At 41.3% G+C, this 17,497-nt stretch overlaps 1 protein-coding gene across 1 annotated transcript in view; it reads right to left on the reverse strand.

The window, feature by feature from the left end:
- The window catches only part of IGF2BP3 (insulin like growth factor 2 mRNA binding protein 3), a 515,178-nt gene extending 512,597 nt beyond the window's left edge, over window positions 1-2,581 (reverse strand). Inside the window, exon 1 of the mRNA XM_069211519.1 lies at window positions 2,076-2,581. Coding sequence (XP_069067620.1) covers window positions 2,076-2,250 — 175 coding nt within the window. The 5' untranslated portion in view covers window positions 2,251-2,581. The remainder of the gene's footprint in view (window positions 1-2,075) is intronic.
- Between the last annotated feature and the right edge of the window lie 14,916 nt (window positions 2,582-17,497).

Below are 17,497 nucleotides of genomic sequence, written 5' to 3' on the forward strand. Positions count from 1 at the left end.
ATCAGCTACAAGTCAACATTATCCACACAGTTTCCTGCCTCTAAAATAAAAGCATGTTATCCGTGCTTGGAAGTCAACCACCACCTTTTACAGATACAATTGAGTTGGCTGAGCTTCAGCCTAAATATACAATTTCAGTCACACAAAAAAGTAAAAAATAAACATGATTTCTTTCGCGAGACCATAAAGCAAAATATTAACACCTACATGCATTTTTAATGGGGGCGAGGAGTTTCTCCACGATAGTCTAAAATAGTTGCATGTCATTCACCACAACATGTTAGTAACTGAAGAATACTGAATTAGGGCACTCTGTGTTGCGGAAAATAATTATAACTTAACCGAAAGTTGACAAGTTGCGCTCTGAAAATAGATACTTGGAAAAACATGAAACTAAGATGTATCACAAATATCCGGACTGAGTTTAACAAAGCAAAAACGTAAACCCACTGGTTTAAATCACAAACGACTCGAATGTTTATAGCTGACATTCCTATTGGTTACGTTTTAATTACCGGGATACATTTATTTTTCAAGTACGGATCAAGGTTCATTTTTTCCTGATACACCAATGAACTGTTGATAAAAATGACATGGAAAGCAGGTGTGCACTTTAGTTAAGTGTCACCTCACACCCATTTCTAAACATTTTACTGGAACGAAATATATGCATACTGGTGTAGCTACCTCTCTTGACCATACATGGTGTTAAGGGGCAGGATCAGTATGCGTACAGTACAAGCTTCGGTATAGTCAGTTCAGCTTCCATCTTTGTTGAGGATTGCATCGCTGTTCTGTGGACAGGAGTTAGACTGTAGTGGCAAGGGGGTACATGGTGCTGGGACTTTGGAAGATTAGGAGACGCAACTGAACCCAAACACCGTGGTGTTGGGAATCTCTGCGTCTCACGGACGGACAAAATGCGATATTTGATACAACTTTAAACAAAAACAAAATCAAGAGCTGGCGTGTCTGAATGCCACTTTAAGAACTTTTAGGGTTAATTAATTGATCAGAACAGTTCTAAAGTTGTGCTTTATAATACAAGTTTAACAAAAAAAATTGCACAACATCCGCTTCCTAAATTGCGCACATAATTAGTACTCATAATAAGCAGTACCAGCAGCCAATCACAAAGGAGTTTCGGGTATAAACACGCTCGACTTTTTTTGACAGTATCATAACACGTAAAATTAGCGTATACTTTTTTTTTCTTTTGTAAGTTTACAACGGTACTTAAAATGATGGTGCACTTCCATGCGCGGTTTAAAGGTATAAGGCGCGGAACACGTGCTCTGTTGCATAAAGTACTGGGATAGGAGCATAAATAAAGCTGAACGAAGAGATTCCCGTTAGCCTGGCGCTGACAGATGCTGCGAGGGAGGACCGGGCACCGGAAGGGCCCCGCGCTTGCATCCGTCCTGGGCAGGCACCCGCTGCGCTGGTTTTGTGGTCCGCCCCCGCAGCGGCGGCACGCTCTGGTGTGTGCTCCAGAGTCTCGCTGCTCGCTCATTCATACGGTGGGGAAGGGAAGGGTGAATACAAAATGAAGCCAGCGGGGTCTACCCATTGATGCTGCCCCGGGACGCAGCCTGCACAAACCCACGGTCCAGGCTGTTTCTATCCCTAGTGGTCCATGCGGTCCCTGCGCTAACCGGGTGACAGCCTGCGCTGGGAGGGGTGCAAGGAAGAGCCACTGTCCGGGAAGAGGAGTGCGGCGCCCCGCGTGGGCTCGGGCAGAAGAGGGTGGGTGGCATGAGGCCGCCATGGGGCAAAGGTCCGCTGTCAGGGGAGCATGGCTCCAGAGATACGCGCCTGAGAGGGGGCGTCGCGTTTGGGGTGAGGTGACCCCCCACGCCAGTCCCTTCGCCCACCCAATGCGTCAACTGGGGCCCGCGAGACCTCCCGCCCACTGTGTTAGCCTTGCCCGAGCCCACCCGCGAGGCTCCCCGCTCACAGCGGAGAACTACGTGCACACCCGGCCCCCCCCGGCCGAGACACCTGCTACGCGCCCCGGCCGACCCCCCCTGGCTCTGCCCCGGCCCCCCCTACTCCGGAGGGGCGCTCGCACTCACCTGAGAGCGTGTCGATGGCCTTCATCGCCCAGGTCTCGTCGGGGCAGTCCACGAAGGCGTAGCCCGACTTAAGCAGAAACTGCCCGGTGAAGGGGATTTTGGACTCCTTAAAGAGGCTCTCCAGGTCCTGGGCGCTCACCGCCTCGCTCAGGTTGCCGATGTACAGCTTGTTCATCCTCTTTCCTGTGGAAACGGCCGCCAAAGGCGTTACACAAACAACTGGGTTTCACTCGAGAAGCAAAAAAATGCAAAACCAAATGAACGCCGTTGCTCATTCACAGGGTGTGGAAAAATTAAAGCAGATTGACAGCCAAGTGGAATTGAAAACGTGTGTGGAAAAAAATAAAATGCCTTAATTTCATTCCAGGATGTGTAAATAAAAAAAAAAACCTTTTCCGAGACTAGAATGGCGGGCTTGGAAAGAAACCGGAGAAGGAGGAGGAGAAAACTACTTTTTGTCTCCTCCACCTCCCAAACCCCTGGCAGGCCGACTGCGAAAATGTCACACTACGTTAGCGCCGGCACCGCCTCCAAATAAAACCAATAGAAAAAAACACTTTAATATTCCGGCCTTTTTTTCAATGAGCCACGTGTTCAAACTACAAATCAACTTCTCACGTGAGGAATCGGGGCTCCTCAATTAGATAGTAGATTTAGGCGAGAGAGGAGGGGTGGGTGGCTGGCCCCGGATTGGAGAGTGAAGAGGAAGAGGGCGGTTTAGCGAAGAAAGGGCGGGAGCAGGAGGGGGTGGAGAGAGGCAGCGCTGTAGTAACTCTCATGTGAGATGAGCAGCTGGTTAGTCACCGGCTGCGGGCAGTGCTGTGGTCATCTAATTCTTGATTAACTACACGTATTTAAACCATTTATGAGGCGTATGGTAGGGTAAATCGCACTTGGCAGATGCTTAGGAGTTATTTTTATTTTGTTTATCAAGCTATCTCGTGGCAGCGGTGACATTTTCAAGTGTGCAAATAAATAAAATACAAATTGAAGAATTTCAGATGGCAGGCTAAAGTGACGTGTCCCTTTTCTCAACCCCGCCTTGAATTATTAGATCTCTGTGCTGTTAATTGGAAGTGGTACATTAACGAAGTGTGGGCTTTGGCGGCGAAGGGACAGTTCTGCCTATCAGCTGGAGTTGGCAATAGCTAGGGTGTAAGGGGGGCTGGCTTTATTTATTTATTTAGTTGTACTTTTTACGCGAGAAACGCATTTTAAGACGCTGGAGCGCTTTGCGCGATTATAACTTTGTTTTGTACATTTTTAAAAACGTAGTCATCTAAATAATACAGTATTTCTCGTGCCTGTTGTCCAGTTGTTCCTAGCCAATGAGTCATAGTATGAGCTTGACCTCTGATGGTTGAAATTGTCCTATCCGTGGGTTAAGTAAAGGATGGTGGTGTTTTGGGGAAACTGCTGAGAGAAGGCTACTCTTGATATGAATAGACCACAAACATATATTGAACGGATTTTCTCTGATAAATTATTGTATAGCTTACTACATCTGCTCAACAGTTTATTTGATTTATGGCTGTTTGTTTACAAGTTGTGAAGTGGTCTATAAATCTTGTGATTTAGTTGGTGAAGCACATTTGTCTTAGGCCACTCTTCTGTACTGTAACGTTTGACACTTCTGTGAAAATGCTGATGTCTCAATATGAAGGTAATCCTACCAATAAAGATACACAACAGGCTTATTACTTCATTGGCATAACAGCTAATGTAGGTCAGAATGTTTGATAAATTAGCACCTCGTGAGATATGAGGAGCATGATGTGAGCTCTTGCTCGATAGGTAACATAGTTTGTAAGAAAATACTACATTTCAAGCAAGTCTACAGTCAAGGGTAAAACAAAGAGCATTTTTCTGAATCTTAGGGATCACAATCTTAGGATTCACGTTATTCAAGGGATAGAACCCATAGTGGTGCAAAAATACAATGATCTCCAGAGAAAGAGCAATCTGAAATAAAGAAAAAAAGTGTTGTGTTTTTTCATCTACCTTCTACATATGATATCCAATTTAATTACCTGTTACGATGAAAATCAGCCAGATGATAATACGTCTATTAATAAAAATGACACATGGGAATGATAATCTTAAATTAACTTCTTAATCCACGAGGGTTCCACAAGGAGAATTTATGTTTGATTGTAATGAGATTTTTCAAGCCAGATCTAGAAATTGGTGGCCAATGCTCTCCTTAACAAACTATATTGTTATTGTTTAAGCCTCTTGTTTAATAGAGGTGCTAGAAATATTGTGAAAACTCATCCTGTCTTGATACAGAGAAGACATGAGTTGTACCTGAAATTGACTTTAATGTGTTCTTTCCTGACCAGATTGAGAGTCCATATAAGAAAGTGGTTGGAGAGGAACTTAAAATTCTCTGAGGGCCAAATACTTAATATCTCAGGTCATTTGGCCACAATGCTTGTTATAATCACACACACTGTCTCAAAAAGAAGTGCACATCAGTGTTGAAACGTTAGGCAGATGGATCCATGGAGCTTTTATTGTTTTGAGAAATATGCATCTGCATTAGTTGCTGAAGACCCAGAAAGGAATCCTTAACAACCAGCCAGTAGATTACCAGCATGACAGAGGGGAAATAGTTTTATTTACTAATGGGCTTTGCAAAAGACGTGACAGTTCTCTAACCTTTTTGGAGAAAACACAAGTTTCAATGACATGCTTTCGGTACTAGTCTTTTTAGTTGGACTGAAAAAAGTAATTAAAATTTCCTTCTACTTTAAAAACATCTGTAAAGCAATCAAAGAGAATATTTACCTTATTTATTGGCTGTTTCAGGGGTTTTCCCTGTGACAGAAAGACGAGGAAGGGTTAGAAGACAGGAACAAGTTAAAGCATCACTCAGAAAGATTACTATTGAGTACTCCAGTTTGCATGTTCTGTACAGTTAAAAGTACCAGTAAATACATTCTTGCTTGTTTACAAATTAAAAACGTTAATGTCGAAACACTTGGTTCTACAAAAAATTCAAGGTTTGCACCTAGAGTTTTTAAATCAAGTTCCATTTACTCATCCTAGGCTAATCCGCCACTCTTAGTAGATTTACTGGGATTGGAGTTAGAGAAATGAAAGTAGCAATAGTTCAGTGACAAATTTAGGCCAAAGATTTCCTCAGTAATTATTTTTGCTCAGAACAAATAATCTACATATATACAGTTAGAGTGGTCTGATTTCCAGTATTTTACACATGCATAGGAGATTGGATGAGAAGAAGCGAGATCAGAAACATATTTGTACTTATTGTTGGAAACCTCATCTAATTATTATTTGCTTGAAAGAAAAAGCAGTTAACTATACTCTTTTAATACAAATAACCACATTTGCCTTTAGGAAAGTGAGGGGTGTATTGTTGTTGATTGAGCTGGACGAACTAAGGATCAACTGGAAGAAAAAATGAAAATATCACAGTTGCACATGACAGTCGATGGTCTACACAGCTTGGGTTTTTACTATAAATCAATAGTCTTGTTTTATTCCAACAAGGATGATTAAAATATTTTCCTGTGAACACAGAAGGATGTGTACTTTAGTTGTCCGGAAGATGTTGGAAAGTCACAGAAGTAAATGGAAATGTTATTAATGAAGAGTGCTGGTCCTTTGGAGACTTATCAGGGTTTATAGGGCTTTTGACAGTTTTTTTCAAGCAATATTACTAGGGCGCATGTATTACTGAGTAACTACAATATATAAAGTTTATAATGTGTGCACATGTAGTTGATTATTCAAATCGGAATATTCAAATCTTGACTGGCAATTATATTTTTCTCAGACGTTTTTGGGAAATCATTTGCTAGCCTCAAAGGTTGTGGAGCCAAATGAGGTTTATTCCAGACATAAGGGAAGTGGTCTTCAGGGAAAATAGCCTCATATAAATCGTTTATATATTTTTGGAATTTTCTGCATATAAGATTCTGAAAAAAAGAACTCAAAAGGTTAAATTCTGTTCCAAGTAGGCAATATAGACAATATCTAAATTGTACAGTACATAAAGAAGTGGTACACAGTCCCAAAGGTTCGCAGAGTTGACAAACAATCCACAGCATTACTGTTTGGGTTACAGTATTTCTCTCAAGCCAAAATATCTTTACGGGTTATCAAACGTAGTGCACTGGAATTCCTGATGTTTTCGAAACCCCAGAAACTGTATGTTGTTTGCAGATTATTTTATTATCTTCAGGAGACGTGAGGTAGACTGCTTACTTCCCATCTTCCTTCGCACCCTGCACAGTTATACAGTTGGAGGGCCAGATTGATAGGGCAAAGCAGTGGATGGCTCTTTCCAAGACTGGTCTGTGAAAAGGGCCACTCTTTTCCAACAAAGTTGTCTGTCAGGTGACAAGATTTCATGTCTTTTTAGTACTGATAACCTCATATAATTTGCAGTGTAATTTACTGACAAGAGTTAGTCTAGGAGTTCCGTCAATTTATGTATATAGAGTGTGGGATGTCTTATCCTTAGTATAATATTACAATCATATCTGTGGAGCTTACTTTTACTCTGAAATGAGGCTCTTGGTGGTATTGACAGATAATAGATGCATACTTCTATACAACTGAGTGATACTCATTTTATCAACCCTGGAGGATTAAAGGTTGGCTTTACATGGGCATATTCAAGAGTGTTTCCATGAGTCAAATAGAGGTCATTGACCCTGATACATTATTCAACTAAAGAACCCAGCATCCTTGTTTGTAGAATGGTCCTATTGTTCCTAAAATAGGCTTCTTAGAAGCTGACTGTGTTCTAATGTCTTATATTTTTCAAAAGGATATAAGATGATGGATCACAGGATAGTTTTGATGGATGTTTTTCACCATAGCGTGTGACTTTAAATGTTAAACACATTTATCTACATGTATTTCCTTTCTGGATTTGCTGAGTCAGTCCTAAATTGTGCATGGATAGATTACCCAAAGAATTATTCATGGCTGAGACTGTTGGATTCAGAGTATCTGGAGTGGAGTGGTTATGTTAGGGACTTCAGATTGTTATTATGTCTTACTATGGCAAGAAGTGTAAATAGTGCAAAGAAAGGAGATGGTTTATAACATTTTGATATTTAGTGGTTACCAAGGAAGAGGGCCTGTGATCTTTAAAACATCGTCTTTCTGACAGAAGCTGGAAGGTATTCTTTCTTCAAATGTTTGATCAAATCCCTCCACCGTCTAGCGTGAGTGGTGGTCTGTGCTTTACCTAAAGTGAGACAAGGATTTGAACCTCCAGAGCAATGCATGGCTCCAGCTTGCCTTAAAAGTGTGATTCTCAAAGAGAGACCTCAACAGTTGTGGATGTTAACATTGCTCTCTGCATGTAAATGTAGTAAATCAACTGTTAGCCTCTATTTGTTCACCCATTGCTTTTGTTCCATTTGTGCAGAAGAATCTCTCCAGGTCACTGCAACATCATCAAATATAAGCAGGCTCTGGGGGATTTCTGTGACAGTTGTTGAAGATACTACTCTTCTTCCCCAACAAGTGGCATCTAGAGGCTTCAGCAGGGTCTACAAGGATCTCAGAAAGGAGACCAAGCCATACTCAGTGTCCTGGAAATGGATCCAAGCACTAAACTCAGATGTGATCAGGTAGGAGACTATCCCCATACTCAATAGGCAAACTTATGTATGACATGTTCCCTACTGTCATTGGTGCTTGTGCCTCTTGCTTATGGTATGGGGTTGACAGTGTTTGGCACTAATGGGTGAGAGTACACGTTGCTTAGGACAGTGTTATGAACATTAATGATGCAATGCTCCACACACTGATCTGACCTGAAAAGGCGACCAGAAAAATACTGTTTTAAGGATCTGAGCTCTGACGGACAGCTGTTGAGCAAAGTCCATGACTGTCTAGGTTCCCTTTGAGGCAAGTGGAAGAGTGCTGAAGCATAAAGCTTTCGCTCGGTATGTCAATGTTCTGAGCTGCTCCTTGCTTTTGACGCAGAGTCCTGGGCAATCCCATTAGCAGGTGATTTTGAGAACTAGTGTTTCAGCTTTATAGCCAGCACAAACATGTATAGGTGGGTCCGTTGGCCCTTATTTGGCTCTTAAGAGAAGAAAATTAATAGGAATTATTTTCAGGTTTTGGAAGTGTGTGACAGAAAGAGTGTCTTTCTGTCAAGAATGGATGCCACATGTTTGAATAATGTAAGGTGTTAGTGTGAGACCCAGGTATGGAGCTTAAAAAGACTGGTACATGGGGCTTTCAATCTAAAAGCAGAGACTGTCCAAGGTGTCAACCCAGTAAAATGACAGCAAATAATTCAGCATCCTAACGAAAAACAGATACAGAGTAATTTTTACAGGCAGGAATTCCTGCAGGACACCAGAGATGCCGGTGTCCTAAATTTGTCATAAGTAAGGCTGGATCGGTTGGGAACAATATAACCATCCTCTTTCATGTAATGCTGGTAACTCGTATATACTGCTCAGCAGGAATTTATTTATATTAAAGTTTTTTTCAACAAACATCTAATGACCAGGACATTTGGGTTGTTCTTGCTCATGAAATAATTGTGTCTGAAATGCCAACTCCACAACACCGCTAGACAGGCTACCAAACTGTATGCTACAGATATCAGACCAACTGTTGATGTAGGCTTTACTTTATGCTTTGATAGAGACCTTTGACTGATCATCTGGTAAGGCTTGACTGCAATCTAGGTGCACATAATAGCTCCACAGTTTCTGTGCTCAGTATAATAAAGGCCTGGAGAGTTATGCATGACATGGGCTTACTCATATTATTCATCTGCATTTTGGTCACACACAATTATCACACATCTTCAGATCAGAGCTCTGACCCTGCATCTCTCTCACAAAGAACGTATTCCACTGTGGAGTAAGGAACAAGAGCATTATATAACTGTATCCCTTCACGTGGACAATATATTGATGTACAGGAGGTTCACATTTGTGACACATTTTTTCCTATGCACTTAAAGACTTGATGTTTAGGAACAAAACGGTGGACTAAGTAGAGGAATTCACCCGACTCAAGTATTTCAAGTTGTATATTTAATATATACTGGTGTGGGTCTCACTATGGAAACAGGTGCCACATGTTCTATATTCACAACACTGAAATTACTACAGAGGCAATAACAGCACATTGTTCATCTAGTAAAGGGTGATGTTTGATTAGCAGCACAAAAAGTATAATACCGCACTTCAATACCTAACCTTGTTTGGTACAGTCAAATGCCATAAGAATGCCTGTTGGTAACAAAAGGGGCCAGCCTAGGCTGGACCTGTGTGTGGTTATACAATGGAGAACAGGGCTCATCCACCACACAGAAATGTGACAATACAGCAGGGAATAGGATAGTTGCACATGCTAACATTAATAAGACATTTTAACAGAGCTGTATATAATATCAACATCCCGGGGAAGATGAGGAAAACAAATGGATGTGCTTCTTGCCAAGTTTGCATTACACTTGTTGGATCGTCCAGATGCGCAAAAAGTTAATAGATTTTACTTGCAGGAAGTGGGACTGGCTAAGCTCACTATGGACTTTGGGAAGTTCCATTCCATGGCTGGTATGTTACTATGGGCCTGATTACAACTTTGGAGGAGGTGTTAATCCGTCTCAAATGTGACGGATATACCACCAGCCGTATTACGAGTTCCAAAGTATATAATGGACTCGTAACACGGCTGGTGGTATATCCGTCACTTTTGGGGCGGATTGACACCTTCCTCCAAAGTTGTAATCAGGCCCTATATCTTCTTAAACTTGTGCAGCCCACACCCAGTCACATTCCAGAAGCTATGGAACAAGGCTACATAGACGGGCCACTAGCCAGAAATCATGCCTAAGGTTCTACCAAAACCTGCTGAAGACCTCCTTCAAAGACTTCTCCTATTATCCTCTGTTAATGATCTACAGTACTGATATTCTTCAGAACTGCTAACATCTAGACTGGAACAATCGTGCCATGTTAGAACTACCCATGCCAAACAGTTTTTTATCACAAACAGAAAGGCAATATGTAAACTTGTACATCCACAATTGGTCATGGAGAAAAGGGACAGCAAATCTCTTGCAGTGGAGATAAGGGACCCCAAAAAGGCATCTGGTTCACAGAGCTGGGCAGGTATTAAGAGACCTGGTACTATGATACGGACAGATGGCAGAAACTGTTCAAGTTTTACACTTTGATGGGTAAAAGATATTATTGTCCACTGTTACCTTCTCTCTTTGTGCTGTGTATGGATCTACTAGAAACCCCATTTAACCAGTTAAACATCTGCACCAGGCAGCCTCATTCCACTGTACTGTTAGAGATCCAAACTCATAAAATGTATAACGGAGACACAAGGATAAGTAATCCTGAAAATACAGTACGTTGTCATATTTAAGATAAATTTGTCTAAGTCGTAAAATCTTCCGATTGCTGGGCTCCTATTGCGAAAGGGACTTTTGTCAAAAGCTTTACGTGGCAGAGATGAGATTCACATAAACATGCATCCTTAGTACATTTGCAAAATCAGAATTTTTGTGTTCTAAATCAGAAATTGGATTGCTCACAGAACTAGCCAAATACATTATTCAAACATCCTGTGGGATGTGGAAACATGCAGTTGTGGAAAACGACCAAGTAGTATAGCCGTTTCTTTGCTATACTACTTTAAAAATCATTAAGAACAACTTAATTTGGAAGACGAATGATGTTTAAATCTTTTGCGTCTCTTCCTCCTCCCGGATATCTAGATGTATATAGAATTTTGTTGATGCTTTCTGATTCGTATGCACTTAAGTTGTGGCGAAAAAATTTAATTTTCTTGTTTTGTGTGTTTTTGTAATGGACATTACGTTACTGATTTATTGTTTTACCATGTGTTTGTTTTAAACGGCTGTTGTTTGATTGAATACTAAAGTTACAAAATGTTTTTTCTTCAGTATTATTATATTCAAATTATTGTTTTACTATTGGATACAAATGTTTCAATGTGTGTCCTCATTTACACCCTCTTTCCGAACATCTTCTCTTTGCGGGAATTTGATGGTGATGGACCTGTAAAATTTTCTCTCTGCTTTTATGCTTCTGTACAATACTTTCGGAGTGTCTTCATAACCTCCATTGACAATAGTTTCAAACTCGTATTAACTTGTGAGCTGGAGATGTGCTGAGTTCAAAATTGATCTTGGATTCAAATACTTTTCTTTGTGAACTCGCTTTGTTGTAATCAGACTTGCTTGGGGTGGGGTTGCTAGAATAAAAAATACGCCACCTTTTCTTGAATACACACTCAATTTCTAGATTTCATCTTCAAACACAAGGAGATTTCTGCAATCGATCTGCATGGGTGCATTAGCCTCTTTCATCTGAGACAAAACCTGTCCTCTGACCATCTAAATTGCTACCTTCAAACATGCCTCGTTATCATGCCTCATTCAGGAGCCAGTGTACCTGAGAAGACAGGTTGTCAATGTGTGCTTTCTTGAAAAAGGGGTTTGTCAAACTGATCGCATCAGTGGAAATAGTGTTTCTAAAGAAAAGGGGTGGAAAGATGCCTTTTTTTACAATTTGGTAAAGGGGATTGCTGTTGAAGGAGTATATGAATGTTCAGGAAATGAACTTGTTATAAAGTTGGCACCCTTTCAGTGAGGAACAGTGTCTGTTTCTAAATGGCTGGCAGGTATGAGCTTACTATATTTAATGTCAGGGTTGTGGAGACAAGGTTATGAATAGGTAATGCTTCTAATATGGATGACTTGAAATTAGGCATTTGTTGACAAGCATTTGGGCTACTCTGTTTTGAATGGGGTTTGTATTTTTTTTTTAAGCGGGGGTCCTGCGTTCAAAGTGTGTAGATACATTTGTGTGGAGCTATTGAGCAAAGGTATGTGAACATGTAGAGACCTGCTTCGTGTGTTGGCACATAGTTGAGGGTGTGCAGCTACAAGCTTATTTTAGGGTGCATGTCAACAAACATACTGAATCTAATGGCCTGTAAAGACATGCTTTTCATGGAGGGGTGTGGGTGGAGATCCTTAATTTGGGGTCCGTGTCACATGGCATAGATTTGGGCACCAAGGGTGTATAGTGACATGATTGTGCGTGAAGGAAAGGGTTTCTTGAGACATAGTTGTTTCTAAAGTCATTTTGAAGAAGTGGGCTTGATTTTGTCCAGAGTTGTCTGGGAATATATATATGTGTGTATATATATATATAGTATTGTTGTGGGGGTACTGTGGGAGGTGTGTTATCTTGATTTGTCTGAGGGTGCGAAGAAATGAGGTGTTTAGGAATGGTTGTTTCCAAGGGCGCTTGGAGGGGTACATGCTTCATTTCATGTAGAGACATACCTACTCCATGTGTATAAATCAGTACACACTTGAGTTCTTGAGGCTAAATTGAGATATGCCTATAAAGACATATCAGGGAGGGGATATATCCTTGCATTTGAGGGTGCCAACATTTTAGAACAGGAAAGTGGAAGATTAAAAAAAAAAAAAATCGGGCAATGTACTTTACCTGTTTACTTCAATTAAAGTAGAGGCAATTTCATGCGGAAGACAACTAAAATGTAGCCTTTTTATTTTTTCTGTTTTGCTTCAAACATCGGGACTCTCCCGCTGAATCTGACCTATTGGCGTGTATGTGTGTGCATTGAGACAACATGCTTAATATGCATTTAGGCGCTATGGTAAGAGCCGCGGCGGCCAACCTCTTTCACAACCTGCTCCCGCATGGTTGACTTAAACATAACTGGCGGCTGTGCGCCTGTCGGCAATTGCTTCCTTACGAGCCTCGGAAGGACGAGGTGGGGGTGGAAGTCTGCAAAGGAGGGGCGAGCTGGGGTCTTTCCGCCTCCGGAGGACTGCCACATGGTAATCTCCAGTGTTTTCATTAGCCTGTGTAGGCAGCGCATCTGAGGGGGAGGGGCGCCAGTGTTTGCGTTTGAAACTACATCCTGTGAAACCCTTCTCTTGTTTTTCATGTTATATTTACAATGTGAAACATACAAACACAACGTGTGTGAAGGAGTACTCCTGTGTAGTAACAAAAAAAAAAAATTCACAGCTCTCGCTGTGTATATATTTTCCATTTGCGCCCAGAAGCCATTCATAATTCCCCCCGTTTGTAAAGAGTACAATGGAGGTTTGTGGGGGTAGGGCGTTTAAGAGGACGGGTTTTTCTGGTGCAAAGAAAAGTATAAAAAGATCAAGGAAATAGCAAACACGGGAACGAACTCGGACGTCGGTAGCCGCGTTTCATGCAGGGCACGGGAAATGCCCTCCTTACAACTCCCTGAAAGAAAATTCGTCCCTCCTGTAGGTTCCTAGCGTGCGAGTTTCTGAAATGCCATAAATACAGAACTCCCAACTACCGGTGCGTACAAACGTTTAAGCACGCCCCAGCTCTATAAGACGAATACAAATAAAATGAAACACTTATAGTTTTCACAATCGTCTTTCCATTTACTGCAGCATTCTCGGCATTTCTATAGAAGGTTCAATCTAAGTTATAGAAAAATCGCCGTATACATTAAACACGCCCACAGCCACCATAATAAATCGGACATGGAAGACATTGTGGCCAACGCAGCACACGATAAACTGCTCTTAGGCGTGGCACAGCTGATCTCCGTTTTTTTCCCGCTTACAGATATGTCTTTCGATTTTTGTAATGTGCTCCAATTCATTTAAAAAGGTGAGTTAGCCCCACTACAGTGTGTCAGTGAATTTATTTGTCTTTTGTTCTGTGCAAGAAACCGAGTTGAGACTGCCTTGTGCAAGTTTGGTCGTGCTTTTGAACAAAGATACGCAATTGGTGTCCTTACAAACAACATATATATCGTGTTTTCTTTATTAAAACGCGACAGCTAAATAAAAACGTTGTTTAAATTATAAAAATGTTAGTTATCTAAACAACTAAATGAAAAATGTACTTATGTTCGGCGTGTGCTCCACAAAAAGAGCATTGAGTGCTTTAGTTACAGCCTGTGGTGGTATAAAAAACCCATAGTTTACAGAGAATATTATTTCACATGTATGACATTAGAATGCTTATTTAAACCAAGGAGAGCCATAGAATTCACTTCTTATTTGACAGTATATTTGATAATTCTGGTTTTGCTAGTTATCTTGAGGCGCATTGCCTTATGAATTAGAGGTTAACACAATCCCCCGATCCACCCACCTGTGCTATTGAGTTAACTTTTGAGATGTACTATTTTAGGGTACAGTGTGACAAACCCCATCCTCCCCCCTTTCACTCTTGTTTGGGTTCTTTTATTGCACAAAACCAGTGGCATAAAGCCTCATAGTTCACAGAGGATATTGTTTCGCAGATAATACGTTGACATATGTATTTAATCCAGTGTGAAGCCTGGAGCTCCTGCCCTGTAGCTAATTAGTTTTGAATCACGATGGTGCCTCGTTTTCGATAATGATAGCCTCGGACTGTGCTGCGTAGCTTCAGCGTTGGCAGTTGCTTATTCAACAGTCTCTTCAAAAAGGTAAGTAAAACCTGAACAATCCGCTAATCCCATTGTTAGATGAGCTGTGCATTAGCAACCTCAAAAACTACTGCACTTAATCAGTGCCCATTGTATTATTATCAGCCTGTTCATCACAGTGCAGCAACACTTGAACATTCTTATTGCTATGACGTACCATTGATAACTATGACTTAAAAAATCTGTCTTGTACAAACAGAAGGCGCTTTTTATCAAAGCAGAGTCTCTTTGTTTTCTCAAACCCTCTTTTACTAACTATGTAATTAAATAACTTTCTATTCTTACTACGAACAAACCATGAAGCCAATTTTCCTAATTGAAAAACAACACTGTTTTCAGAACTGCTATTCATGGTCGTGGCTGTAACTAATTAAACAACAGCCTAAGCTGTCAACGGCAAAGCCTTCTAATGAAATATGTTCCCAACATTTAACCATCTTTTTGCATTGCTGACTGCTGCACGCAGTGTTACAGACCTGTGCAACTAGCATGGCCGGATAATCACCCGAAGGAGATCCCAAAGGGCACTCAATAATTTGATAGCCTGCGTGCGTAAAGCACCGGGTGACTCAGTTGCTAGCAATGATTATTTCATGCATTTTACCTCGCCCTAAAAAAAGCTGGTCACTGACTTCTTTACATGACAGTTATCTCGGTAATGTGCCACGTAAGCTATTCCCCTTGGCCACACCACTGACCTTAGAGCAGCTGTTCAAAGAACACCATATCAACGTGGAAATGCCAGGCGGTACAAAAGATGAAGCATCAGCGAGTAGAATGAGCACAGACTCTTTTTAAAGTGGCAACTGTTCTATCAGATGCACCATCAGCTGTCGCTGCTACTATAGGCAAAGAGAAATTGAAAGTACTGCTCAGTGCCCATCCTGCTCCATCTTTACTGACAAGTTCCTCCTTCATTAATGATTACACCTTTCCTAATGTGTCGGTTACAAGAAGAGGACATCAAAATACTGGTCTGCAGAAAATACCCTCTCTTCACGATGTAGGGCAAAACGCGGAGGTCATCTGGATAGGGTGGACATTTAAGCTAGCCCTCTGTCCTCTAGTGCAAAATTTTGCTTTCCAAGCTCTACACTGATCATCTTCACCGGTTCGCTTGACAGAGCAGCATATTGTTCTCTCGGAAGCACCACAGGCACTGAATAGTTTATTGTGCTAAATTCAATTGGGGAAATCTTTATAATATAGGACCAGTTTCCTCAGTCTTAACCAAGAAGTCTTGGTTGGGCTGAGGGCACTTAGCAACCAAGCACCCCAAGGTGACGTCTGAACACCTTTTCTTAGGGGCGATGAGGAAATTAATTGCTGGACCTACATCTCACAAGGGTGAAATAAAAAGTACCCTGATGGGAAGTTGTTGTCATTAGGCTCCCCGTATACGCTGTCTTTTTCGAAGGTGAGAAAGCCACACAAGCTGGCAGTCCATGAAGGAAACACAATAGACAATGGAGCCCAAAAAATAATGAAGAAACATCGGTTCACACAGTGAACAAGAAAAAGAAAATGAGGGACTTATGAAAAAAGGCCACCCAGAAATCTAAAGTGATGCTCCAGTGTGATGATAGATACATTGTTGATGAGATATCCTCAAATGCGTTGTGACCCTCCCCCCCCTTACTGTACAGGGTGCAGATAGACACACAGATTCACTCCCCAACCAAACTGCAACTGTAACTTGGCTTCTCAACCCATTAGCAGCTCCTTTTGCTTCTGAGGGTATTGCGAAGAAGCTAGACCTTCCTTGACTGAATTAAGTTTGTCCAGTGTACTAGATACAATCCATTTAGTTTTTGTCAACTTCTTTCCTGAAACCCCATAGTTTTATCCATTAAGCGTGTTGTCTGAGAGACCATTACCAAGGCATTATTTCAGGGGAAGAAGGCAATCCGGGACATCCTTGTGCCTACATGAGCAAGCAACTGAGAAATGGGAGTTTACTGGAAAACCCTTACGTTTCTTAGAGAAAGTAAAATACACCATAGTCATGAGGAGTTTGACGAGAAGTGTAGGCTAATGAAATAAGCTCTCTCCTGCCCTGCTCTCATGTCACCACTGCACTACCAGTGGAACAGCGAAGGAAAAACATGAAAAAGTTGATACAATGGAAGAATTTAGACGCTCAGCAGAGCATGTGGCACGAATCAAAACAAACCTGTTTTCACAAAAACCAAAAGAGATTCTGGGAACACATACCCATGATTTCAGATGCTACGAGAACAAAGAGGAGTTATGTATAGAGCCCAAGAATGGGTAAGGCACTTTAGACACCTGTAAGCAGGGAAGAAATGAGAATCAATGAGGTGACAAATCTACTATCACCCGCCAGATGATTGTAACAACAATCTGACCATATTCACTACAGAGGTGGATCAAGCAATATTTAGCAAAAAGCCAAACAAAGTCCTTGGCCCAGATTTTGACGCATTGGGTGTTTATCATAATGCCGAAGCCATGCTACGGGCATCTTTACTCAGCAAGGTTTTTAAACTAGAAATAATAAAGGACATCTTCCCTGGTTCCTGGTAGTCTGTCATATTTGCTCCCAGCACAAAAAGGGAAGCAGTAGCAATCCTGCTAACTGTAGGCTAATTATTCTATTAGACGAGGCTTGCAAAATATTTGGACTAGTCCCGTTAAACCGTTTCTATAGCTGGGTACACTCAGAAGCTATTCTGTCTGATGCAGAAGAGGGGTTTAGGCAACCTATTGGAACAGTTGGCCAGTCAGTGTGGTCTGTATAAATTATGCACTTGAAAAACAGGATCCTCTGTACCTGACATATAAAGTTCTAGAATCAGCATTTGACCTTGTCAGCAGGTCCATCTAGCAGCTCATATTAAGTTGGTTAAGTATTGAGAAACCCTTACTAGTGGCGATCAAAGTTCTGCACCAAACAACCA

The sequence above is a fragment of the Pleurodeles waltl genome, chromosome 10 (genome assembly GCF_031143425.1).
Source record: "Pleurodeles waltl isolate 20211129_DDA chromosome 10, aPleWal1.hap1.20221129, whole genome shotgun sequence".
Classification (NCBI taxonomy): Eukaryota; Metazoa; Chordata; class Amphibia; order Caudata; family Salamandridae; genus Pleurodeles; species Pleurodeles waltl.